General features: G+C 36.8%; 1 protein-coding gene across 1 annotated transcript in view; it reads left to right on the plus strand.

Annotated features, from left to right (window-relative positions):
- Positions 1-26,293, plus strand: part of stau2 (staufen double-stranded RNA binding protein 2) — a 124,929-nt gene that overhangs the window by 86,975 nt on the left and 11,661 nt on the right. Inside the window, exon 12 of the mRNA XM_073830546.1 lies at positions 13,877-14,181. Within this exon, the coding sequence (XP_073686647.1) occupies positions 13,877-14,181 (305 nt within the window). The remainder of the gene's footprint in view (positions 1-13,876; positions 14,182-26,293) is intronic.

Consider the following 26,293-nt stretch of genomic DNA (forward strand, 5'->3'; position numbering starts at 1 on the left):
ATTTATAAGATTTATACCACACTTTTACTCAACTCACTTTAAACCAGTAGCAAATTTAGATTTAGTCTTAGTCATAGTCTTTTGACTAAAATGCTATTTAGTTTTAGTCATATTTTAGTAATGTGAATTGTTTTACTTGTAGTCTAGTTTTACTCGACTAAATCTACTGTAGATTTATATATATTTTATAGCAACTTTTAAAATGTTTAGCACATTTTTTATTCTTTTAAGCATATTTATTTATATAAATAAGGCGTTTTGACCAATAACATTGTCTTTATACTAGTTTAAACTACAGTTGTGAATATCTCCTAACTCTATCACACAAGCGCTTGTCAACACTACCGTCGATTGATGTTGCGGTCTCCGGTAGATTGTTGATATTGCGTCTCTTCTTTTTTTTTTGGCTGGCCTGGGCCAGTGTTGCTTTTTAAGAAAAACATTTCAGGAATTTGCGCCATATAGTGGACTTCTATGGTGCCCCGTGAGTTTGATCTTCCGAAATGCAGTTTAAATGCAGCTTGAAATGGCTCTAAATGCTCCCAGACAAGGAAAAAGGGTCTTATCTAGCAAAGCGTACAATTGATACACTTTTTGACCACAAGCTTGTCTTGTCTAGTTCTGTGATGCGCGTGTGTACTATGTGCACTCCAGTTCAAGACAGTTTGTCGAAAAAAAACTACCTTCTCATTTTCTCCTCCAACTTCAAAATCGTCCTACATCACTGTTTTACCTTTTTTTTTGTAATGGGCGTTTGATCTTCTTAGCATGTTCACTTTGTAAACACTGGGTCGCTACTTCTGCAGTGGTGTAGGATGATTTTTAAGGTGGAGGACAAAATAAGATGGGAGTTTTTCGACATACCCTAGCTGTATTGAACTGGAGTGCACAGAGTACGCATGCGCATCGCAGAGCTAGACAAGATGAGCATTTGTGGTTAAAAAATGTATAAATCGTAATTTTTTTTAGAAAATAACCGGTCGTTTCGCTAGATTACACCCTTCTTCCTCAGCTGGGATCATTTAGAGACATTTGAAGCTGCATTTAAACGTTATTCAAACTATTTGCTCTGATTTATTGTATTGGTTACATTTTGTTCCTTTGTCCTTTTTCTTCCTTTAATCAGAGTCTGTAAAAACATCTGAAAAAAACCCCCAGAAAAAATAAAACCCCAATTTTTCTCTTGAGGTAATGTAATCTTGCTCAAATATATTTTAATAAAATTGGTATCGAAAAAGTATCATAACCGGTATCAAAGTTAGGGTATCGGTCGATATCGAAGATTTTTGAATGACGCCCAGCCCTGGTTTTAGTTGGGTTTATGTACTAGCATAGCATACCTATATCCGATTAGCCTAATAGCTTATACACTATGAATGCACTTACCTTAAATGTTATAACAATATCAATGTAATTACATAAATGTTGAAAGTCCAAATGTTTCAGTTAAAATCTAAATTCAAATTATTTTATAGATTTATGTATTCAAGGAATACTACATCCAAAAACGAAAATGTGTCAAAAATGTACTTACCATCAGGCCATCCAAGATATAGTTTGTTAATCAGAACCGATCTGGAGAAGTTTAGCATTACATCTCTTTCCCACCAGTTGGTCCTCTGTAATGAATGGGTGCTGTCAGAATGAGAAAAATCACAATAATCCACAAATAAAAAGCTGTGTGTTTATAAGAAACAAATTCACCTCTAATCCATTATAACTCCTCCAGTGAAAAAGTCCATGCCTTATTGTCTTCTCATACAAATTTTTTCTGACTTAGTTGTTTAGAAAATAATTTAGACTGTTTTTGTTTGCTTGTTCTGTGCATATTTCTCACCTGATTCACACAAGATGACCTATGATGAATTGTGTGGATTTGTTGTGGATTATTGTGATATGTGACCCTGGACGACAAAACCAGTCATAAGGTTACATTTTTTGAAATTGAGACTATACATAAATAAGATTCCCATTGTTGTATGGTTTGTTAGGATAGGACAATATTTGGCCGAGATACAACTATTTGAAAATCAGGAATCTGAGGGTTTAATCTAAATATTGGGAAAATCGCCTTCAGAATTGTCCAAATGAAGTTCTTAGCAATGCATATTACTAATCAAAAAATAAGTTTTGATATATTTACATTAGGAAATTTACTAAATGTCTTCATGGAACATTATCTTTACTTAATATCCTCATGATTTTTGGCAGTTGGCATAAAAGAAAAATCTAAAATGTTGACCCAATGTGTTGTTGGCTATTGCTGCAAATATACTTGTGCTACTTATGACTGGTTTTGGGGTCCAGGGTCACATATTTTAATTAGCCGTTTGAACTCTCATTCTGTTTGAACACCATTGCTGAGTAAGTCGCATAATGCTGAATTTCTCCAAATCTGTTCGTTTAATTATGAAACAAAAATAGAAAGCAATTCTGTATGTATTGTAGTGATTTTGGTAGTGTGTGTTTAGTATAACTATTAACTTTTAACAATTAATGGAGACCTGATTTCTAGGAAGGACCCAGTTTCTCCCAACATCGGCCCACGGTTCCCAGCTCTGACTTTGAGAGATGAGAAATGATGTAACTGGCTGCGTTCCTGCATAGCCTGCCTGCAAACAAACATAGCACATCACTGTCTTTATGAGCTTTGCAAATATATTTTAAAATCCAAAGTAATTCAAATCACTGTCTTATGCAATCACAAGCTGCTTTGATGTGGCTAGAAGTTGTGTAATGAATAAAAATCATAGCAGTCAATTCACACATACAGTATTTGTAAATAAAATCATTTTAGACAGATGGAGAAAACAAACAGAATTAAGACATACACAGAGTGTCTGTCAGTTGAGCATCTCTGTAAACAGCTGCGTGATTATAATGGCAGTGATCTAGTTTTGGTGTGCGTCAGTCTTGCCAGACTGAGTTGCTGCTGTTGTTGTTGTGAACTTGCGGACATTATTACACCCCTGGCCTCTGGCACTATTGGGTCCTGATTCAATTTTTCCAGACCAGTCTTTGTGTCTGCTTTGGAATTGTGCGGATCTGGCACTACGTGACACTTGGGTTGAGGATTATATGAAATTGCATGATAACAAACAATTTAAATCATTGTCAAATGCTTAAACAGATCTAACATAAATGCAGGTTGCAGGAACGGTAATGCAGAGTGATATGACCAACATCCTGGTGTAAACAACTTCCTCCAGTGAATTTCCAGTGACCGCATTGTGTAATTAAGCAGTTTTGTTGCTTACTTGATTTGAAGCAGTGTTTGACAACTGTTTTGGATGAATCTATGAAAACAACAGCTTCTCTAAATCATCTCTAAATCAGGTCACTCGTGGTCTAATGTTGGAGCGGATTTGACCCAACTATGTAGTGACATTCCTGGAACTTGCACTCACGCTGACGAAAGCTCTTGGCTGATGGAAAAACCTTTATTATAGTGCTTGTGGCAAGCACTCATTTTCGGTTCATTTTCTTCGTCTGTTGTCTGTCCTTAAAAGCCATTTTGAAGAAATGTAAGATTTTATTAGGAAAGAAAAACTTGACTTTGAGCGTGCTGTTGAGAAGTTCTCCTTGACTTGCATCATTGTAGTATTTGCAAAATAAATTTTGCTTAAAATAATATTTTAGGTTCAGTTCAAGTTAAACTCAATAGGCCTATGTCACGCAACAATTGAACGTCTTTGAGTGGGGAGACGGCAGTTCCGGTTAGCTTTTTAGGGACGTTCTAAAACGCTTAACGTGGCTTAATGTACGTAAAAAACTACCAGGAAACCCCAAATTTCTGTCAAACCTTACTTGGAACAAACACTAACTACTATCAAAAGAATAAGTCCTTATTCGACAGGTAAATTGAATAATATCACGTTAAGCGTTTTCTCCCTCATAGAAGCCCGTTATAAGGAAACAGCGTAACGTGGTTTAACGTATCTTAACAACGACTAGGGAAAACAAACTTCTGTTAAATTTCACTTTTAATAAATACTTGCTGCTGTCAAACGAATGAGATATCATTCAGCATATAAAGTGAATAATATCACGTTAAGCGTTTTATCCCTATATAACTCCATTAAGGAAAAAGCATAACATGGTTTGTTATAATGGACTTCTATGGGGGGCGATCACTTTATATGCTGAATAAGAGCTCGTTCTTTTGACAGCAGCAAGTATTTATTATAAGTAAAATTTAACAGAAGTTTGGTCTTTCCTGATCGCTGTTGAGGTACGTTAAACCACGTTAAGCTGTTTCCTTATAATGGGCTTCTATGAGGGAGAAAACGCTTAACGTGATATTATTGAATGTCAAAGTCAAGTGTGTTTATATAGCAGAGATAAGAGTAATACATGTGTCAGATAAAACATCCTTTTTAATTAATCGAATTTTGTTTTATTTACAATCATTGGTGGGAACACATAGATGGGGCTGATCGTCCCCCCAGTTATTCCAGGGAAACCGGGTTGGTGTAGTATTTTAAGTTTCTTCCGACCACTTTGCGAGACGTAGATGCTCTCCTTGTTGCAATGCAAACTGCAAACGAAAGTGCTGCCCCGGAGAATATTAAAAGAAGGCCCCTCATCTCTCTTTATTAATCTCACCCAAGACTTGCGTCGTGTTTCGTCGTAGAGCAACCTGGTACGCTTCAAGAACAACTGCGGGTGGAGGCTGCCATAGGCTGTGTCCAAATTCAGGGTCTGCATCCTCCTTAGGATCCTTCCTACCAGGTCTTCGGAGGAGGGGTCCTCCGAAGACCGCAAAACCTGGAAGTAGGTGTCAGTGAATTTGGACAGCCTACCCTTCTTTCAGTTCCCTCCCTTCCCCGTTGCTCGTATCCTATCGCCTAGCAACCGTGACAGCGCTAAGCAAAAAGTAAGGTTATCTGTACTGCACAAAACAAAATAACTGCTCTTTCGTCCCAAAAAGCGTTAAAAACAGCTTCAATCACTAACAAGAAATTAGCTGTGTGTAAGGGGATATTCACACAGGCAGTAAGAAAGAAGCTAGTTTACAAAAGTGATGTTTTTTAACATATAAACATACAAATGTAAAAAAAAAAATAAGTTTAACGCTAAAACCAAAGGCCTAACTAGACAACCGCTGTAAAAAAATATTTTTTTTTTTAAAACTTGCATCATTACTACCGCTCGTTTCGTCCGCCATTATTTGAAGCGCTCTGCCGAAAGGAATTATGGGATAGGTAGGACGGGAAAGGATCCACCAGACCCATCCTTCCAATTCGGGGAAAAGGAGGACGTATTTGTGGGCCGCATTTGAAGGATCCTACGAATTTGGACAGCCTTCGTCGCGGTGCTGTGACGTAACATCCTTCAAATGAGTCCTCCGAAGGATGTAGACCCTGAATTTGGACACAGCCATTGTTGTTATCGTTGCAGTAGCGTTACTAGCAATGACCGGAAGTTCTATTACCCTACTCCGCGTTCCGGAAGCAGGAAGTGAGACATAGGCCTATCGGTAGCAAAATAATTTCCTTTGTCCCTCTTTTTATTAAAAAACTGTAAAAATATGAGTTCTAGGTAGGCACTTAGAATGAAAGTAAATGGGGTCTTTTTGTAATTGTTGAAACACCACTGAAAAAAGTTTTAGGACTTGATTTTACTTCACTACATTTTAAGTACATTTTATTGCTACTGCTCTGTACAATGTACGTGTTTTTATTGAGTAAAGTCTGCTTACCTAGGAGAAGTAAATTTAACAAAGAAAATAAGTCGAGTCATCTTTATTAAAATAGCGCTTTTAACAATACAGGTTGTCAAAGCAACTTCACAGTATTAAACAGGGCAACAGTGTGTCAATAATGCAGTATTGTAAACAATCAATTTTCAGTTAAAGGCAGTTCATCATTAAATTCAGTGATGTCCTCATCCAGCCCAGTTCAGTTCAAATAGTATATACCACTGGAAGTTGGGAACACTCCACTTTTTTTGGAAATAGACTCATTCTCCAACTCCCCCCGAGTTAATAAGTTGATTTTTACCGTTTTGAAATCCATTCAGCCGTTCTCCTGTTCTGGCGATATCACTTTTAGCATAGCTTAGCATAGATCATTGAATCCTATTAGACCAATAGCATCGCGTTCAAAATGTCCAACGAGTTTCCATATTTGTTGTATTTAAAACTGGACTCTTCTGTAGTTATATCGTGTACTAAGACCGGTGGAAATGCAAAGCTGCGAGTTTCTAGGCTGATAAGATTAGGAACTACACTTCCATTCCGGCGTAATAGTCAAGCAAGTTTGTTGCCGTAATATGGACGCAGCAGGCGGAGTATTATCAGAAAAGAGTTCCCAGCTAGTTTAGCATTTGCACATGTGCTGCGTGGTATTACTGCTCCTGCTTCAGCCTTATTACGGCAGCAAACTTCCTTGACTATTACGCCGGAATGGAACATTTCAACTCGGATGTTCCCACTTCCGACCTGACCTTGAACATGGAATGAGTTAAAGTTTACTTGGCGAAACTTAATTTTTGCTCAATAGAGCACTGAATTTAACCATGTTTTAAAGTGTGTGTTACTCAGAAACAAATAAATAATCCAACAGATATCTTGTAGACACCATATCTTTCAAATAAATTTCTTCCAAACACAGGGACTTCAATACTTGATACACAATACACAATGACGGTAACATTTTGTTGATTTGTTTGAGTATGAATGTGCCATTTTGAGTAGAAAACAAACTCCAGATGTAACAAAATCACAAGTTAATAAACCTAACAACAGAAGCAATGACAAAATAGTGTAAATACAACTGAAAAACAGCAAAAAAAATCCGAAGTGCATAATGGGAACACCAGTATCAGAAAAGCTGAGTAGGTTTTACTTAATTTTATAACGTTGCTGTTTATGTTTTAATTTCTACAAGCTTGAATTGAGTACTAATATAGAATTGTATTTATTTACTTTACTAAATTATTGGCTGAACTATCTTTTTCCTGTAGAATGTAACCATTTGTTTTTCTATAGTATTTACTTCACCACAGAATCATTTTTATCAGTGTGGTTTCAACTTTAGGGTGAGTAAGTGATGACTAAAAAAATGTTTTTGTTGACATCTGTTTCAGTGCTGAATTGGTTTTTCCGCATGACACAAATGCTTCTGAAGCGGAATATATAACTAAAAGGATGCATTTGGAGACACTTTATTTATGCTGCACTAATGCAGCATACATTTGCTGTTAAAACACAATTATCCATCTCTCCATCTGTCTTTTTTCCTCTTGGCCTTTGCTCTGTTTTGGAGAGGATCCATTCTCCAGCTCAGCTTTATCGCACTGGTGTTGTTAGACTCCATCTATCTCCTAATTGACTTCACAGACTTTCTCAACCGTAGAGTCTTTAATGTCAGAATAATGCTGGTTAATTTACGGTTCCTGAGATCTGCCAGGGAGAGAATCAACGTCTCTAAGGGGTGTAAACTCAATTCAGAGCAGATGTACATGTCAGTGACCTGCGAACTAAGTTTTTCCTTTCCACCCTTCTGAACACAGAACCAGGTTCTCTAAAGCAGATTTATGGTACCTTGTCCATCGCTGCTAAATGTGCAGATTTATCTCAACTGCATTTTGATTATGCAAGAGCTATGATTTTAATCCTCAGCTCTGCATTCTTGGGTGTTTCTTCAGCTGTGCACATTTTTGGCCATGTGGACTCTCTAAAATCTCTCTGTTCAGCAGTGTGTACATTCATCACAGGAGAGTTAAATATCTTTTCATTTAATAATTTACACCAGTGTCATTTCCACCAAGTCTTCGAATAATGTCTTTAATTGCATTTTATAGTGGAAGTGATGGTGAAAGAAATTGCACTTTTGGTAAAAGATGGTCAGCTAATTTCTTAGCTAGCATTTTATGTATTTCAAATAAAACACTAATGTTTGAACTTAATTGGGGTCAAACTTGTTTGTAAATGATGCCACATAAATGGTACTGTGGTATAGTTTTTTTCTTAGCATTTTTTTGTATGCCATTCCTAAGAAACCATAGATTATTATTTTTCTTGTTTTCTCATGATCACAACTTATTTTTCTTGTGACTTCGACATAACAAACGTTGTTTTGTCATTATCACAACAAATATTTTCTTGTGATCCCGGCATAAAAAAGTTGTTTTCTTGTGGTCATGACTTAATTTTCTCATGCTCTTGACATAGGTTGTTTTCTTGTGATCACAACTTAATTTTCTTTTGATTTGACACAGGTTTTCTTGTGATCACAACTTAATTTTCTTTTGATTTGACACAGGTTTTCTTGTGATCACAACTTAATTTTCTGCTGATTTGACAGGTTTTCTTGTGATCACAACTTAATTTTCTTTTGATTTGACACAGGTTTTCTTGTGATCACAACTTAATTTTCTTCTGATTTGACAGGTTTTCTTGTGATCACAACTTAATTTTCTGCTGATTTGACAGGTTTTCTTGTGATCACAACTTAATTTTCTTTTGATTTGACACAGGTTTTCTTGTGATCACAACTTAATTTTCTTTTGATTTGACAGGTTTTCTTGTGATCACAACTTAATTTTCTGCTGATTTGACACAGGTTTTCTTGTGATCACAACTTAATTTTCTTCTGATTTGACAGGTTTTCTTGTGATCACAACTTAATTTTCTGCTGATTTGACAGGTTTTCTTGTGATCACAACTTAATTTTCTTTTGATTTGACACAGGTTTTCTTGTGATCACAACTTAATTTTCTTCTGATTTGACAGGTTTTCTTGTGATCACAACTTAATTTTCTTCTGATTATTTTCTGCTGATTTGACAGGTTTTCTTGTGATCACAACTTAATTTTCTTTTGATTTGACACAGGTTTTCTTGTGATCACAACTTAATTTTCTTTTGATTTGACAGGTTTTCTTGTGATCACAACTTAATTTTCTGCTGATTTGACACAGGTTTTCTTGTGATCACAACTTAATTTTCTTCTGATTTGACAGGTTTTCTTGTGATCACAACTTAATTTTCTGCTGATTTGACAGGTTTTCTTGTGATCACAACTTAATTTTCTGCTGATTTGACACAGGTTTTCTTGTGATCACAACTTAATTTTCTTCTGATTTGACAGGTTTTCTTGTGATCACAACTTAATTTTCTTCTGATTATTTTCTGCTGATTTGACAGGTTTTCTTGTGATCACAACTTAATTTTCTTTTGATTTGACACAGGTTTTCTTGTGATCACAACTTAATTTTCTTTTGATTTGACAGGTTTTCTTGTGATCACAACTTAATTTTCTGCTGATTTGACACAGGTTTTCTTGTGATCACAACTTAATTTTCTTCTGATTTGACAGGTTTTCTTGTGATCACAACTTAATTTTCTGCTGATTTGACAGGTTTTCTTGTGATCACAACTTAATTTTCTTTTGATTTGACACAGGTTTTCTTGTGATCACAACTTAATTTTCTTTTGATTTGACAGGTTTTCTTGTGATCACAACTTAATTTTCTGCTGATTTGACAGGTTTTCTTGTGATCACAACTTAATTTTCTTTTGATTTGACACAGGTTTTCTTGTGATCACAACTTAATTTTCTTCTGATTTGACAGGTTTTCTTGTGATCACAACTTAATTTTCTTCTGATTTGACAGGTTTTCTTGTGATCACAACTTAATTTTCTGCTGATTTGACAGGTTTTCTTGTGATCACAACTTAATTTTCTTTTGATTTGACACAGGTTTTCTTGTGATCACAACTTAATTTTCTTTTGATTTGACAGGTTTTCTTGTGATCACAACTTAATTTTCTGCTGATTTGACAGGTTTTCTTGTGATCACAACTTAATTTTCTTTTGATTTGACAGGTTTTCTTGTGATCACAACTTAATTTTCTTTTGATTTGACACAGGTTTTCTTGTGATCACAACTTAATTTTCTGCTGATTTGACAGGTTTTCTTGTGATCACAACTTAATTTTCTTTTGATTTGACAGGTTTTCTTGTGATCACAACTTAATTTTCTTCTGATTTGACAGGTTTTCTTGTGATCACAACTTAATTTTCTTGTGATCTCGACATAGGTTTTCTCATGATCATGACTTAATTTTGTAGTGATCTCGACTTATGTTTAGATCACCAGAAAATTAAGTAGTGATCACAAGAAAACAACTTTGGTTATGTTGAGATCACGAGAAATTAGTCGTGCTAATAAGAAAACAACTTTCGTTATGCTGAGATCACGAGAAAATTAAGTAAATAAAATTAAGAAAAAGTGTTTTCTTGCGATCACAACCTCATTTTTGTGTGTTGTTTTCTTGTAATCACAATTTAATTTTCTTGCGATCTCAACATAAGTTATTTTCTTGTGATCACGACTTTTTTTATATTTTCTTGTGATCTCAACATAACGAAAGTTGTTTTCTTGTGATCTCGACATAAGTTGTTTTGTGATAATGACTTAATTTTCTCGTGATCTTGACAATTTTCTTGTGATCACGATTTAAAGTTGTTTTCTCATCACATTTTTTGTAATCTCGAAATAACGAAAGTTGTTTTCAAGTGATCATGACTTAGTTTTCTTTTGATCTCCACATAAGTTGTTTTCTTGTGATCACGACAACATTTTCTTGTAATCTCGACATAACGAAAGTTGTTTTCTTGTAATCACAACTTTATTATCGTGTAAAAAAGTAAAATAAAAATAATCATTATCTATGGCCTTATAGGACTTCCGTATTTTTGTCAGTTCCCAATTGATGTAATTCTGGCTCGTACATTTTTACCATTTAAGGTATGCATTTTTCTCAAGTGAGCATATTTACTAAATATGAAATGCAAGTTGTTGCCTCAGTTGCCTTTTTGCCAGTCAGACTTGTTGAAATTCTCGTCGGGAAGTTCATACTGCTGGATTTTATTTACTTTCACATCTTAACTTTGCAAGAATTGCTATAAATAATTTTCACACAATGCGTATTGACATGGTTTATTACCACTTTTTATGTAATGATTATTTTAAGATGGATTTTCATATTTTTAATAGGTCCTGGGACATAAGGGAAGTTTTAATTTGTCACTTTTACTTTGCAAAAAAGTGGAAATGTGTTTGTTTTAATAAAAATCAACCTTGAAGATTTAAAAGTGCCTGTAGCACCTCATACCTTATTGCTTAAATGTTCAAAGTGACACATTGAGCTAAATGCCCAGTGTTGGATCCCTCTCAAGAGTGCAACGGTACAATATGAGCAAGACTATTTAAAATTGCACATTGAGTCACCGCCGACACAACCATATGGTCTCAGGGCTCATGTAACATGCTGTATTTAAAGCAACAAGGCAATGTGTCAGGCATTATTAATCAATTTCCTACACTGGTATCCTACAAGTTTTAAGTTTTAATCCCACGATGCATTCTTCTGAATGTGCAGTCCCTCAGAGATACATGGCATATGCGTTATAATTTGTGTGTGGTGTAATGAACGGATGAAGGAAATGAGGCGGGAAGGATGGATTAAGGGATGTTTGGGAGGTCTTAGAACAGCAACACATCTTCTTAATTGAGTTTTTTTATTCCCACACGATCATCCACAGCTATGAGAAGCCCGAAAAAACACAAGATCTCCATTCTAGATAAACATTTCAGCAGCTTTTTGTCAGCAAAGTGGCTGTAATTTATTTCCGAGTGTTTTTTGTGAGCGTGCGTGTGAGAAAGAGTCTGTTTGTGTGTTAAAAAGGGAAGAAGTAGAGCAGGATTCCACGTAAACTGAATGTGTGAGCGAGACAGCGCTGTGCTCGTGTGTGTACGAATATGTCAGTGTGTTAGTGTTTAGCGTCTTGGAGCATTGCTTCATCGTGTTGATTTACAGTTGGGCCTTGTGTGTTATCTGTTTTAAATCACAGCTTGGGCCATGAGCTGGCCAATCTCCAGCCCACCATTCTCAAATTCAGCCCATTATACTGGGTGGAACCTGTTGGAACGGGGAAAGAGAGAGAGAGAAGGGGAAAAAAAGAACGAGAAATGAGGGTGCCGACGGGGTGGTGGTATTGTTTTTTCATAGCGTTCATGAGTTTTTGTCGTAATTCCCTTTTGAAGTCATTTTGGCTCTCACCTTTCGTTTTATACCATTTTAAGTATGCATTTTCCTCATGCGGACTCTAGATTTGTGTAATGCAAAATGCAAGTTGTCATGTGAGATTTTCAAAAACTCACTGTCGGTTGCCTTCTTTGCCAGTCAGCCTTGTTGAAATGGCCGACGGGAACTCCAAACTCCTGGTTTTCATTTGCATTCTCTCTCCGTGAATTAAAGGGTTGCGTCAACGGCACACTGCAGCGCTTAGAGGAACTGCCTATTTACATTTCTCACAATTTTCTGGGATAATATTTACCAGTTTTATGGCCCGAACACTAAGTTAAATCAGTTGTTGCTTGTTCTGGGTTGTCAGAAATTGTGGAGAACAGCCGGCTGCTTTTTGGAAACTTCATTCAGGACAGCAAACGCAAACAGGAAGCAGAATCTGTGTGCAGATGAGGACGTTCGCTGCAGCTGCTCTGTCCCTCTTTTCTTTTCTCCTTGTCCCGCTGTACTGGCTTCTGTGAAGAAATCAGAGTCTGAGTTTTGTGGCTTTTTGTCCAAGTCTGTCAGCTTCGAGGTCATTTATATGCTGTAATGTACTTGTAAAAAATTGTGAAACTTTTAACAGACGTTTGAAATACACACTTTACTCTTTTGAGGAAAATACCCCACTGTTTTATTATCTGTCAGGTGAAAATCATAAGTCAGATCATTTAGAAAAGTAATATCTCATCTTTATTTGTTTTATTGTACAGTAATTTATTTTATTTGAGGTTTTTTTTATTATATAGTAATAATAACCATTCAAAATGATGGGGTTTGTATTTTTTTTTTTCTTCTTTTTTTTTTACGAACAACATATTTTATGTTCACCAAGGCTGCGTTTGTCTGATTAAAAATACGGTAATAATAGCAATATTGTAACATATTGGTACAATTTTAGCTGTTACAGCCATTACTTATGTCTCCAGTGTCATATGATCCTATGGAAAACATTTCTTATTATCACTCTTGAAAATGGTTGTGCCGCTTAATAGTTTTGTGATTTGAAACTCATTTTTTTCAGGATTTTTGGATGATTGGAAACTTTAAAAGAAGAGTGTATTGCAGTTCTGACTTTTTTTCTCTGAATTGCATGATATAAACTTCCAATTTCAAGTTATAAAGTCAGAATTGCAAGATATGAACTATAAAAAAGAATTGCAGGATATGAAAACACATATTCACAATTATAACTTTTTTTTCCCCTCAGAATTGCATGATACAAATTTGCAGTTCTGACTTTTTTTCTCAGAATTGAGTGATATAAACTCTCAATTCTGAGAAATTAAATCAGACCTTAAGACTTTTTGTCTAAAATTGTGTGATATAAATTTGTAATTTCAAGTTATAAAGAATTGCTGGATATGAACCCACAATTATGACTTTTTTCAGAATGTTATAAACGCACAATTTCAAATTATAAAGTCAGAATTGCAGGACATAAACTCGCAATTCTAACTTTTTTTTTCTCACAAATGAGTTTATATGAGATACAAACTCACAACTGTGAGTTATAAAGTCACAGTTGTGAGTTTATTTCTCAGAATTGCAAGTTTATATCTCTCAATTCAGAGAAATAAAGTCATAATTGTGAGATGTAAACTCACATTTGCAAAAAAAAAAATAATAATCTGAATTGCGTGAAAACGTCAGTTTTTATTTTTTATTCAGTGGCAGAACCGGGTTTCCATATTTGTCATTGCTGAAAAAAGTTAATAAACTTAATAAATAAATAAATGTATTCATTCATTTCATTAAATCTGAGCAATAACCTTGTGTCTTTTTCCATCCCTGTATAGCACAAAAAGGAATTCTTCACCTCTCCCCGGATGTGTATCAAGAAATGGAAGCGAGCCGGAATAAGGGAGTTCCCGGTGCCCCTGGAAACTACCTGACACCCAAAGACATTGGCCAAGGATCCGCTGCACCATTCTACACCCCGTCGGTGGGCAGCACCGCAGCCATCGCACGAGAGTTGCTGCTGAGTGGAACATCGCCCACTGCTGAGGCCCTGATCCTGAAAGGAAAAGCACCTGCTTTGGCATGTGGCTCCATCCAGCCTTCCCAGCAGCTGGAGTACTTAGCCCACATTCAAGGCTTCCAGGTATGGAATAAATGAAGTGCTTTTACAGATGTGTTTATCTCTTGCGCTCGCTCTCCACTGCTAGCTCTACCCAGAGAACCAGACCTCAAATTTCATAACATCTCTTGCGGAGCCTAAACTTGATCTGCTTGGCTTGCACTGTTCGTCCATCTGGATGAGACTGTGGAAATGTGGAAGTGCCTGCTTCTGTCATTGATGTTCCTACAGGCCAGGGAAGTCATTTCTCACAGTTACATTTCCCTTTTCCTGTCTGTATACAATTGCAGGCAAAGGATAACAACCTGTCTTTAGCTGATTCATCTTCCGCGGCTCTGTTTGCCCTAGGGCTGCATAAATATGACAGATTATAATTGTACATTTTAATCAGTTTGTTTGCTTTATTTTTATTTGTGGAGCAGCTGCACTTTATATTCTCTACAGCAGGGGTCCCCAAACTAAGGCCCGGGGGCTGAATGCGGCCCGCCACCACATTTGGATCGGCCCTCTGAACAATGCCAGGGACATATTTTGATAATGTAATTTTAAACATGTTTTACTTATATCATGTTGGTATTTGATGATAAAGGTTGGCTTTCAAACTAAAATTTCCCTTAGTTATTAACATAGCCTAATTATTTGTTAAATTCACCAACAGAATGGTACATTCAACATAATGTGTCATCGCGATCGAACACAGTGGACCAACACCAGCAGATGACATTGCACCCCAAATCATCACAGACTGTGGAAACTTAACACTGGACTTCAAGCTACTTGAGCTATGAGCTTCTCCACCCTTACTCCAGACTCCAGGACCTTGGTTTCCAAATAAAATACAAAACTTGCTCTCATCTGAAAAGAGGACTTTGGACCACTGGGCAACAGTCCATTTCTTCTTCTCCTTAGCCCAGATGCCTCTGAAGTTGTCTGTGGTTCAGGAGTGGCTTAACAAGAGGAATACAACAACTGTAGCCAAATTCCTGACACGTCTGTGTGTGGTGGCTCTTGATGCCTTGACCCCAGCTTTAGTCCATTCCTTGTGAAGTTCACCCAAATTCTTGAATCAGTTTTGCTTGACAAGCCTCTCAAAGCTGCGGTTCTCTCAGTTGGTTGTGCATCTTTTTCTTCAACACTTTTTTCTTCCACTCAACTTTGTTAACATGCTTGGATGCAGCACTCTGTGAACAGCAGCTTCTTTGGCAATGAATGTTTGTGGCTCACCCTCCTTGTGAAGGGTGTCAATGCTTGTCTTCCGGACAACTGTCAGATCAGCAGTCTTCCCCATGATTGTGTAGCCTAGTGAACCAAACTGAGAGACCGTTTTGAAGGCTCAGGAAACCTTTGCAGGTGTTTTGAGTTGATTAGCTGATTGGAATGTCTCCATATTCTAATTTGTTGATGTTGTGAAGTTGTGAATTGGTGGGTTTTTGTTAAATGTGAGCCAAATCATCACAATTAAAAGAACCAAAGACTTAAACTACTTCACTCTGCATGAATTAAATTCATTTAATACACAAGTTTCACAATTTGAGTTGAATTACTGAAATAAATGAATTTTCCATTACATTCTAATTTACTGAGAAGCACCTGTATATCTTTTGATAAGAAATTATAATTTGTCTGTCTGGTGCATAAAAAAAAAACTATTCTAGCATTAAAAGGTATAATAAATACAGGTAAAATCATAATAAAATAATAACAATAATAATAATAATAATAATAGTTATTCTGGCCCATGGAATTTTCTTTTATAAACCCGGCCCCCCACTAAACAAAAGAAAATTATGTGGCCCGCTCAGAAAAAAGTTTGGGGACCCCTGCTCTACAGTATGTAGTAGGGATATAACAATATCAAATTCTCACAATACGTTATTATCACAATATGAAGTCCATGATGTAATATTTATTGCAATATTAAAAAAAGACAAATGAAGACTTGGGGAAAAAATGAAAATTTTGCACATTTTAAAGTTAAATTCTTCAATCTAATGCACTTTGAGAGTTAAGGCAGTGTCAGTGAATTGACGTTTTAGTTGTGATATACTGTCTCAGTCTAAATTACATTTACACTGGTGTTTTAGAATCCAAACAAATTAGAACATAATAATATTAACAATACATTATTGCTATTCCTATTACAATAATAGCCATGTATTGTAAAACAGATGCAATATAAAATACATGAAAATGAATATTTCAAAGGTATATTATTTTTGCATTACACTACAGTAGAGAAATTACAATACTTTTCTGATTTCTACACTTGAAAGAGATATTTTGAATTTGAACTGCAGTAATCTGCCCTACAAAGCAAAAAGGCAGTAACTACGCCGAGCGCAGAACTGAGAAAAATGACTTTAAAGTTATCCTGTCATCCAGCCTGTTATCCAATGTTACAACCGTCCCGTGAGGATGCCACGAAATCACACACATTTGAGATAAGATATTTTGTCACATAACAAAGGATGCCTTGAATGTCATGAAAATAACAATAACTCATTTTTGACCAAAAATGCAGTTACTGCCTTTTTGCTTTGTAGGGCAGAAATATTACCCATTTAAACCCCTACCTGTTAACACTTCAAAGGAAAACTCCAGCTTCAATGAAAACAGGCTTACAAAAACACATCTCACCACTAATCTAGTGAAATTCTGTAATCAACTGCTGCAAAAAATAAAGCATACCTGGTGGCCGTTGCATTCCCAAATGTGTGCTAAACTCACAGCACATGCAATGAATGAGTTAACTGCATTCACTGTGAACTGAGCCGTTCTGAGGCACGGAATACAACGGATCACGAGCTGATCGCCTGAACGAAGTGTGTGCTTCGCTTTGAAACTTGCAGCGAAAACAGACTGCATAAAGGGATTAAGCCAGGGCTGCACGATAAATCGAAATCGACTGCGATAATGAACGTGATTAGGCGTAGCTTGTCAGTAAACTACGGCTCTGTGTAGTAAATGCTGCTCCATCTGAAAGCAGGTGCTGACTTTTAACTTGTCACTTGCAGGGTTAAAATGCTCTCGGATTTCATCAAAAATATCTTAATTTGTGTTCTGAAGATGAACGAAGGCCTTACAGGTTTGGAACGACATGAGGTTGAGTAAATAATGACAAAATTAAAATGTTTGGGTGAACTATCTCTTTAAAACATTGTAAATAGAAGCAGGAGTGGAAAGAAATGGACTGCTGTATTTGGCACTTTTTAAAGGTTAGTTCACCCAAAAATGAAAATTAGCCCATTATTTACTCACCCTCCAGGCATCCTAGGTGTATATGACTTCCTTCTTTCTGACGAATCCAAGTGGAGTTGTATTAAAAGTAGTTCTGGCTCTCCCAAGCTTTATTATGGCGGTGGGTGTTTCTCTTTATCAATCCAAAACAAGTCCAATAAAGTGCATCCATCCATAATAAAAAGTGTCATATATGGCTGCGGGTGGTGAATAAAGGTCTCCTGTAGCGAATCGATGCGTTTTTGTAAGAACAATATCCATATTTAAAATGTAATAAGCACTTAAATCTAGCTTGCGCAAACAGCATTGTGCATGTGCCAGTGATTCTTGTGAAAACCAACGTTTGTTTACAGGAGCAAAGGAAGCAAAGTGAAAACCAGTCTCCTCTTGGCTTTTATCGAAATCTTCCAATTTTTTCTTTACAAATCCTCATTTTGTACTTAATTCATGACCGTTGTTTTTTAATTATGGATGGATGCACTTTATTGGATCTGTTTTGGACTGATGAAGAAAAACACCCACCCACTGTCATGATAAAGCTTGGGAGAGCTAGAACAATTTTTTTATATAACGCTGATTGGATTTGTCTGAAGGAAGGAAGTCATATGTAAATGGAGTCAATTATATTTGTAATCTTAATTATTATTAATTTCTGATTTATTGTACCTTTCTTGGTCCCCTATGTTTGTGTCCTCAATCTCTTCTACACTTTACCGAAAACCAAGCCATTGACTGGAAAGCGCCCTCAAGTACCTCACCCCAAGCCAGCCCACTTAATTTAGCAGCAGGTGCTTTTCATATTGGACAGTAAAAACATTTTATCTTAACCTGCTGAGGTTGCCTTTGAAAAAGCCTTTGTTTTTGCTCAGAGCTTTCCTGTAGTCTGAAACCCGATGAAGAAGAGTGAGGCAGCCAAACGTAAACACGGGGGGAAAACAGCAGGTTTCACTTAAAGGGCCAGCTGTGAGGGATGAGCCGACCTGCCTGTGTGAATCACTCCACATCCAATACCCTGATAAGAATCCCGACTGGCTTTATCCCCCCATTCCTTGGTGTCTTCTATCAGAAGGATTTGAGTGTGTAATGGAGGAAAGCAGGAAACACGCATTTCATTGAGACGATGCGCCGAGCGATGTGGGTTGGTAATGAAAACCTGAATGTACCGAAAGCAAAACAAAACCGCTGAGCTGCGTCTTCATCGCTGAAAGGCAGATTCCAGACTTTTATATGTTTGTTGGCAGATGCTCTTGTGCAAAATAGTGTGCGCTTATTGGCAAACACCTTACTGTTTCTAATCAGAGCAGCAGACATGCTATCCACAGTGCCAAAGGACATGTTTAAATCAGACCAGGTCTGTGATTCAATTTGGTTTTGACGGAGCTGTTATGAAAGCCCCTATGAGGCCCTTTTCGTTGGCATTGGAGCAACAGAAACACCTGAAACAGTTTGGGAAAGCCACAACGAGAACCGATGTTCAGTCAGTTTGTTCTACGCTACAGATGTGGGACTCATTGACGTGCGGTTATTCATGCGTCTGTTTCCTCTAAAGCCTGATTCTGATCTCCAAACTCTTAACGGAGAAGTTAATGGACTAATAATAGGAGCTAGCACAGGCTGTATTTGGCGTTCTTGGAATTGACTTTCAGTTGAGATTGGTTCATTCAGGTCTTTTGCTCTTGTTGGGCCCCCAACTAGACACTTGGGGCCTCTGAGAGTAAAGAGATTTGATTGATGGAATTTGGCCAGGGGTTGAAAATTAGATAGGGCATCAGTATATTGGCTTTTTGGAAGCAGTGCTTGTGCAGAGAGGGTTTGAGAAAATAGTTTGTTTGCTGTTAATTTCCCTGTTGTCTCAGGCCACATGTGATGGAAGTAGGGCAGAAATAATGGAGTCGTTTGAGTAATGCATAACATATGCTCTCCTGCTCTCGGTCTCTTTATCTTTGTGGTGCAAGTGAAATGTTGTTATTTTTCTGTAGTTGAGTTTCACATTTGTGCCCACGCTAAAATTTTAAGTGGGCTCTTAAGTAGTCCGCTGTCTTCAGGCATTCAGAGATGTTCAGTCTGCTCATGTTCATTAGAGAAAAATCTTAAATACAATCAGATTAGGTTTCTTTGGTCTGTAATAGTAGCTGAATCTCATTTGGTGCTACATATAACCTAGTCTCACATTGCCAGACTTTTTACTTTTAGCGTAATGCGACTTTTTGCTTATTCTGTACTGATTATTTATCGGGATAAATTCTGCTCCAGCTTATTCCAGCCAAGAATCACTCATTTAGACAGGAAAAGGCCATTTAACCAACATTTAAAGAACTCATTATGTTTAACCCAGTAAAAGTCGGTGTACCCTGACTCCCAGATGTTGCATAAAACCTGCCAAGCATGGCTAGTTTGAAGAACAGACCTAAATTTAAGTTGTTATTCACTCATAATCTTCCTTTCCAGTTAGCTCTTAGTGGTTGTGACCACAATGAGTAACTGACTTGAAATTGAGATTAAGGTAAATACAATGTGAGAACAAATCATTCTACATGGTTGAACATGATTCATTTGAGTGATATATATATCTATCTCAACTATCTAGCCCAGAGGTCTCAAACTCAGTTCCTGGAGGGCCGCAGCTCTGCAGAGTTTAGCTCCAACCAGCTCCAACTCACACCTGTTTGGAAGTTTCTAATAATCCTGAAGACCTTGATTAGCTGGATCAGGTGTGTTTAATTAGGGTTGGAGCTAAACTGTGCAGAGCTGTGGCCCTCCAGGAATTGAATTTGAGACCGGTGATCTAGCCCCTACTAAATGAACTTAATTTAGGCAACAATTAAAACCCTGTTGCCCTTTTTGATTTATACTGTCCATACGTTTATTTAGAAAAAAAAACATACTTTTAGAAAATAATTTAGGGTGTGTTCACACTTGTCATGTTTGGTTCGATTAAAACAAACTCTGGTGCGATTGCTCTGTTAGTGCGGTTCATTTGAGTAAGGGTGTATTCACACCAGGAAAGTCCACTAGTTCACCTGGTTTGGTCCAGACCAATTACAAAGTTGATTTTTGTTTTTGTTTGGTGTGGTTCGCGTTCACACTACCCGTTTTGCAAATGAACCAGATATTGTAAACAAAACCACACTTGAGCTAAGATCGTCCATTCATTGGTTCATCCATTCAATCTTACCCGAGTTCGTTTGGATCCGGACCGAGACTACCTCTTCAGCTGGGTCTTGGTACCTGTTGTTTGGTCCGCAAATTGCTGCAATTTGGTGCAATTGCTGTTTTCACACCTGTCCAAAAGATCCGCATCAAGGGAGGAAACAAACTTGAGTTCGTTTCAGTCGAACCAAGCAAGACAGGTGTGACTACACCCTAAGTGTATTCAGTGAACGCACCTTTTCCTTTTGTTTGGAGTGTTCTATGAGTTCCGTCACAAAATATATGTTATACAATGCGACCAATCAGGTTGTGAAAGTATCACTATACCTTTAGGTTAGGTATCTTTAGGTTCGCTGTCAAAAATGCCTCTGTGAATGCTAAGCAGACCAGGACCAAATGTATCATTTTCCTTTTTGGTCCAGACCAAACGAACCGAACTACAAGTGTGAATGCACTCTTAGTTGTAATGAGGCCGCAGCCACCGAAGGAGTTTCTCAGCGCGGATTTCACTCGATATCTGGGAGTGTTTGGACTCTTTGTAGGGGAAAAAAACGCATTTGGTTTAAGCCTACACTTAACGTTTGATATAATTAAATATTTTATATATTTGTTTTTACATATTTTGGACTATGGGGGGCACTATTATTTCGATGGCATAAAATGGTTGCACTCAGTGAGCTATTTTACCGCAACACATCTCGGAATAAGCAACTCTTATTAAATTAAATAAACTTATTACACGGCTCTTTGGAATGCTTAATTCTGATTGGTCAGTTGAGACATTTGCAGGTTCGTTCTTTTCAAATAATCACCGCTCCAAAGTAATAACGCATAGCCGGTACTACTTGTATGTTTAAAATCCCTCCGTGCCAACAAAGATTACCGTTTGGCGCCATCTTGTGACAAACACTGGACAACCACAATTAACAATGGAAAATTTCGACATTAATCTATTTAAATTGTCTTACTAATGTACATAGTTTGAATGTTAGTCACGTGGTACTATATCGTTTCGCGGAAGGATAAAAATGTTAATTTAAAACAAATATGCCAATAAAAGGTTTCAAATTCATATTCATGTCCAGTTTTTTTTTTCCTTATGTGGCAAGTAGCCGTGTAATAAGCGGGATAATGTACAGGCAGCCGGTAGTTATCGCAGAAACTGTCAGGGATTATTTCTGCGATAACTACCGGCTGCCTGTACATTATCCCTTACTTATACGATGCCACATTGTGTGGCTTTTTGATCATTTGAAGGGCAACAAGAAAAGTGATGCAAGTCTTGACTGTTTTCCTAGCGATAAGAGGAGAAAAGAATAGGAAGATGCCAGTGGATGAATAAAACTTCCTAAAAACCCGTGCCTTTGTTCTCCCCACTTTAGCCCTGATGCCTTTGAGGCATTTAGTAGACTATGCTTGGCATAACGCCGCAGCCACCAAAGAGTTTCTCAGCGGGGATTTCACTCGATATCTGGGGTTTTTAGACTCCTTGTGGGGAAAAAAAACGATGGTACGGCATTTGATTTGATTCTATGCTTAACATTTTATACATTTTTTGGACTATGGGGGGAGCTATAATCTTGATGCCGTAAAATGGTTGCACTTGGTAAAATGGCAACACAACTCGGAAGAAGCAACTCTGAAAATAAAATACTGATACGATGCCACATTGTGTGGCTTTTTGTTCAGTCGAAGGGCAACAAGAGAAGTGATGTAAGTCTTCACTGCTTTCCTAGCAATAAGAAGAGGAGAAAAGAATAGGAAGATGCCTGTGGACGAATAACACTTCCTAAAGACCTAAAGTCTTTGTTCTCTCCACTTTAGCCCTGATGCTTTTGAGGCTTTTAGTAGACCACAGCTACTGAAAGAGCCTACAAATGGCAGAGACAAAAAATAATAAAAAAAACGCTAGATGCCATCCTGGCAGGATGTAAACATGCCGATGCTGGCCAGCCACCAAGGGGTTTCTCAGCGCAGATTTCACTCGATATCCGGGGGTGTTTAGACTCTTTGTGGGGGGGAAAAAGCTATGGTACGGCATGTGGTTTAAGCCAAATCTTAATGTTTTATACATATTTTGGACTACGGGGGCAGGGGCACTATTATTTCGATGGTGTAAAATGATTGTACTCTGTGAGCTATTTTACCGTAACACTACTTGGAATAAGCAGCTTTGAAAATTAAACGAAAACTTATATGATGCCACATTGTGCAGCTTTTTGTTCAGTCAAAGGGCAAAAGAGAAGTGATATAAGTCTTCACTGCTTTCCTAGCGACAAGAAGAGGAGAAAAGAATAGGAAGATGCCTGTGGACGAATAAAAACTTCCTAAAGACCTGCGTCTTTGTTCTCTCCACTTCAGCCCTGATGCCTTTGAGGCTTTTAGTAGGCCACAGCTACTGAAAGAACTTATAAACGGCAGAGACAAGAAACACTAGATGCCATCCTGGCAGGATGTAAACATGCTGATGCTTGGCATGACACCACAGTCACTGAAGGAGTTTCTCAGTGCAGATTTCACTTAATATCCGGGGGCATTTAGACTCCTTTTGGGGAAAAAAAATCAATGGTACAGAATTTGGTTTAAGTCTGTGCTTATATCCATTGCCACATGTAAGCTCTTTTAGTAGCTGTAGTCTACGAAAAGCCTCAAAGTCATCAGGGCTGAAGTGGAGAGAACAAAGACTTTACAAAGTTTTATTCTTCCACAGGCATCTTCCCATTCTTTTCTCCTCTTCTTATTGCTAGGAAAGCAGTGAAGACTTGCGTTGCTTCTCTTGTTGCCCTTCAAAACGTAGCATTGTATCCGTATTTAATTTTCGAGTTGTGTATTCCCCATAGTCCAAAATATGTATAAATTGATGTGTTGTTTTTAAATAACATAAATCTTTCAGGGGGTTTCTACTACATATTTTGGTAAAAGACATTCTTCTACACAAGAAAGTTCTACAAGTTCTGTGTTCTACATAAGAAAGAAAGCCATATGACAGATAACGGAATTTTGGGGTGAACTGGTGTACAGAAGCACAGCCAATGCTGCATTAAAACCCAAAACAAAGGTTTTGTGACTGTTGACTGATCTGACATCTGACAGATTATTTAGTAACCTTCAGTGATCTGGTTAAACTCTTGAGCCTCTTTTGGTCAACGGGGTGACTTATTTGGTGCGAGTAGCATCAGCTTTAGACGAAGCCAGAGATGGATCTTTCCCCAAATCCCCCTTTGGTCGAGCAACCGGAGCCCTGCCAGCTTGCGTTCACTCCCCAGGCTGGGGACACAGAGATTCGGAGAGGACGAAAGCAAGAGAAGAGGTGGAGCAGTGAAGCCAATCTCTGTGGGAACGCTGCTCTTCGCCGCATGTCAGGTGCACATCATAAAGGGCCTTTTGTGCTGAGCCTGTGAGCTGCAAAGCAGTCTGGGAGAGCAGAGAGCAGTAGGTAGAGCTCATGTTAGGGATGAGTCCTGAGCATTTTATGAACCCTTTTCATCCCATTACTTCATATGAGGCTGAATGAAACATACTGTAGCAGTCTTTCACCCTGCTTGCATACTTCAGAGGTTGTACCCTTATTAATGTATATGATATCTTTCTTTCGTTCAAATATTGTTGTGTTGACTTCATTATCAAAGTTGTTGTAGGAAAATATGTCCAAACTATATATTTGTAGGAATCTTGTATTTGCTCAGTTCATTATCATTTTAAAAGAAGTTTTATAGTGACTACAAACCAACATTTGCTCCCCAACTAATGGACAGAAATTTTGTTTTATTTAGTTTTAGACGGTCTCCTTTTTTATTTTAGACAGTTTTTTGTCTTTCATTTTTTAGAATTTAAAAATAGAAAGTAATAATTATTTTTAGAAAGTCACACAAATCAGGATTTTGTTGTTTACTTTAACATTCCACTTTTTGTACATTTTTTTTAGTATACTCTTTTAAATATAGTAACTTTTTAATAACTTTGTTTAGATTACATTTCCCATTCTGGCATAGTTATTTTATTCTATTTTATATTGTATATTTTATATTTTATTTTATTTTATTTTTAGACTGTGAGTCTTTTTTTTTAAATAAAGTAAGAATTTAACAGTAGGAATTAACTAAACATTTTTTTTAAGTTTTTTTTTTTAAGAAATAAATCACACAAATCAGGATTTCAATGTTTACTTTGACATTCCACTTTTTAGTTCACTTTTTAATTACTGTACTTGTTTAAATATAGTAACCTAACTTTTTAGTAACTTAATTGAGGCTACAATTCCTATTCTGAAATTTATTTTATTTTATTTTTTTGTCTAATAATTTTTTAGAATTTAAAAATAAAGAATTCAAAGGAATAAACTAAACATTTTTTAAAGTGTTTTTTAGGAAATAAATCACATAAATCAGGATTTCAATGTTAACTTTGATGTTCCACTTTTTAAGTGTACTTTTTAATAACTATACTTGTTCAAATATTGCGACTTAGTAACTTTTGAATAACTTAATTTAGGCCTAGACATTTTATTTAATTTTTTTTATATTTTGTATTATTTTATATTCCACTTTTTAGTATACTTTTTAATTACTACTTGTTTAAATATAGTAGCTTTTTAGTAACTTTATTCAGGCCACCATTCCCATTCTGACTTTAACAATTTAATATTTAATCATTTTATTTCATTAATTACATTAAGTAATCAAACATTTTTTTTTAAAGAAATCGCCCAAATCTGAATTCCAGTGTTTATTTGAACATTTCCCAATTTTTAAGGATGCTTTGATTGTTACGTGCTATTGTTATTTATTATATGAGGTATGTAAAACTAAACAGAAAATAACACTCATTGTATGATATTTAGCTGGCAATCAACATTTTCTAAATGTTTTGTTTTAGAGTTCCAGACCATATCCTCTGAGAACCTCACCTTATCCCTCTTTTTTCGTGCCCGTTTCAATTTTCCCTTTCCTTTTATTTAGTCTTACTCTTTCTGTTTCCTCCCACCCTCTGAGCCCCTGCTCACTGCCCGTCTGTTTCTCTTTCTGTTTGTCTGTCTCTCACATGGTTTCTAACCTTGGCTAGAAATACCAGCATGCCTAGATTCAGATCACAGGTTCTCAGTTATTTCTTCAAATAACGCCCATTGATGTTTTCTGACCTTCGAGTGAATCGCGGCTGCGTTTTGAGATGAATGGAGACGTGCTGATAAAAGAACTCGTGCTTGGATTTCTCATCCTGCCAGCGTCGGGCACACATGCATCTCTCTGTGAGGCGCTGCTTTGATCACGGGCAGCAGCGTTCAGCATCTATATGCCAACTGCTCTGCAGTCATACCATAAATCACTTCATAAATCGCTTCATATGCAGGTGATGGAAGTGTCAGTGATGCGTCTGTTTTATCCTGTATCAGTGGGACTTTCTTCAGTGATAACCTAATATGTTGAAACCATAGTGACTTGACTAGGTTCAATCTGTAGGTTCAATATACACAGTGCCTTTCAAAAGTATTCATACCCCTTCATTCTTTTTCATGTTTATGTTGTTGCCTTATGTTAAACTGCTTTAAATTACCTTTTTCACATCAATCTGCACTCCATACACTATAATGATGAAGTAAAAACAGGTTTGTGACAACTTTGCAAATTGATTAAAAGGAAAAACAGAAATGCGTACTTTGCATAAGTATTCATACCCTTATCTCAGTACTTGAAGTCTCAGTACTACAGTAGTTGAAGCACCTTAGTTGAAGTCTTTTGGGTATAATGTGACC

Source organism: Garra rufa, chromosome 24 (assembly GCF_049309525.1).
Source record: "Garra rufa chromosome 24, GarRuf1.0, whole genome shotgun sequence".
Lineage (NCBI taxonomy): Eukaryota > Metazoa > Chordata > Actinopteri > Cypriniformes > Cyprinidae > Garra > Garra rufa.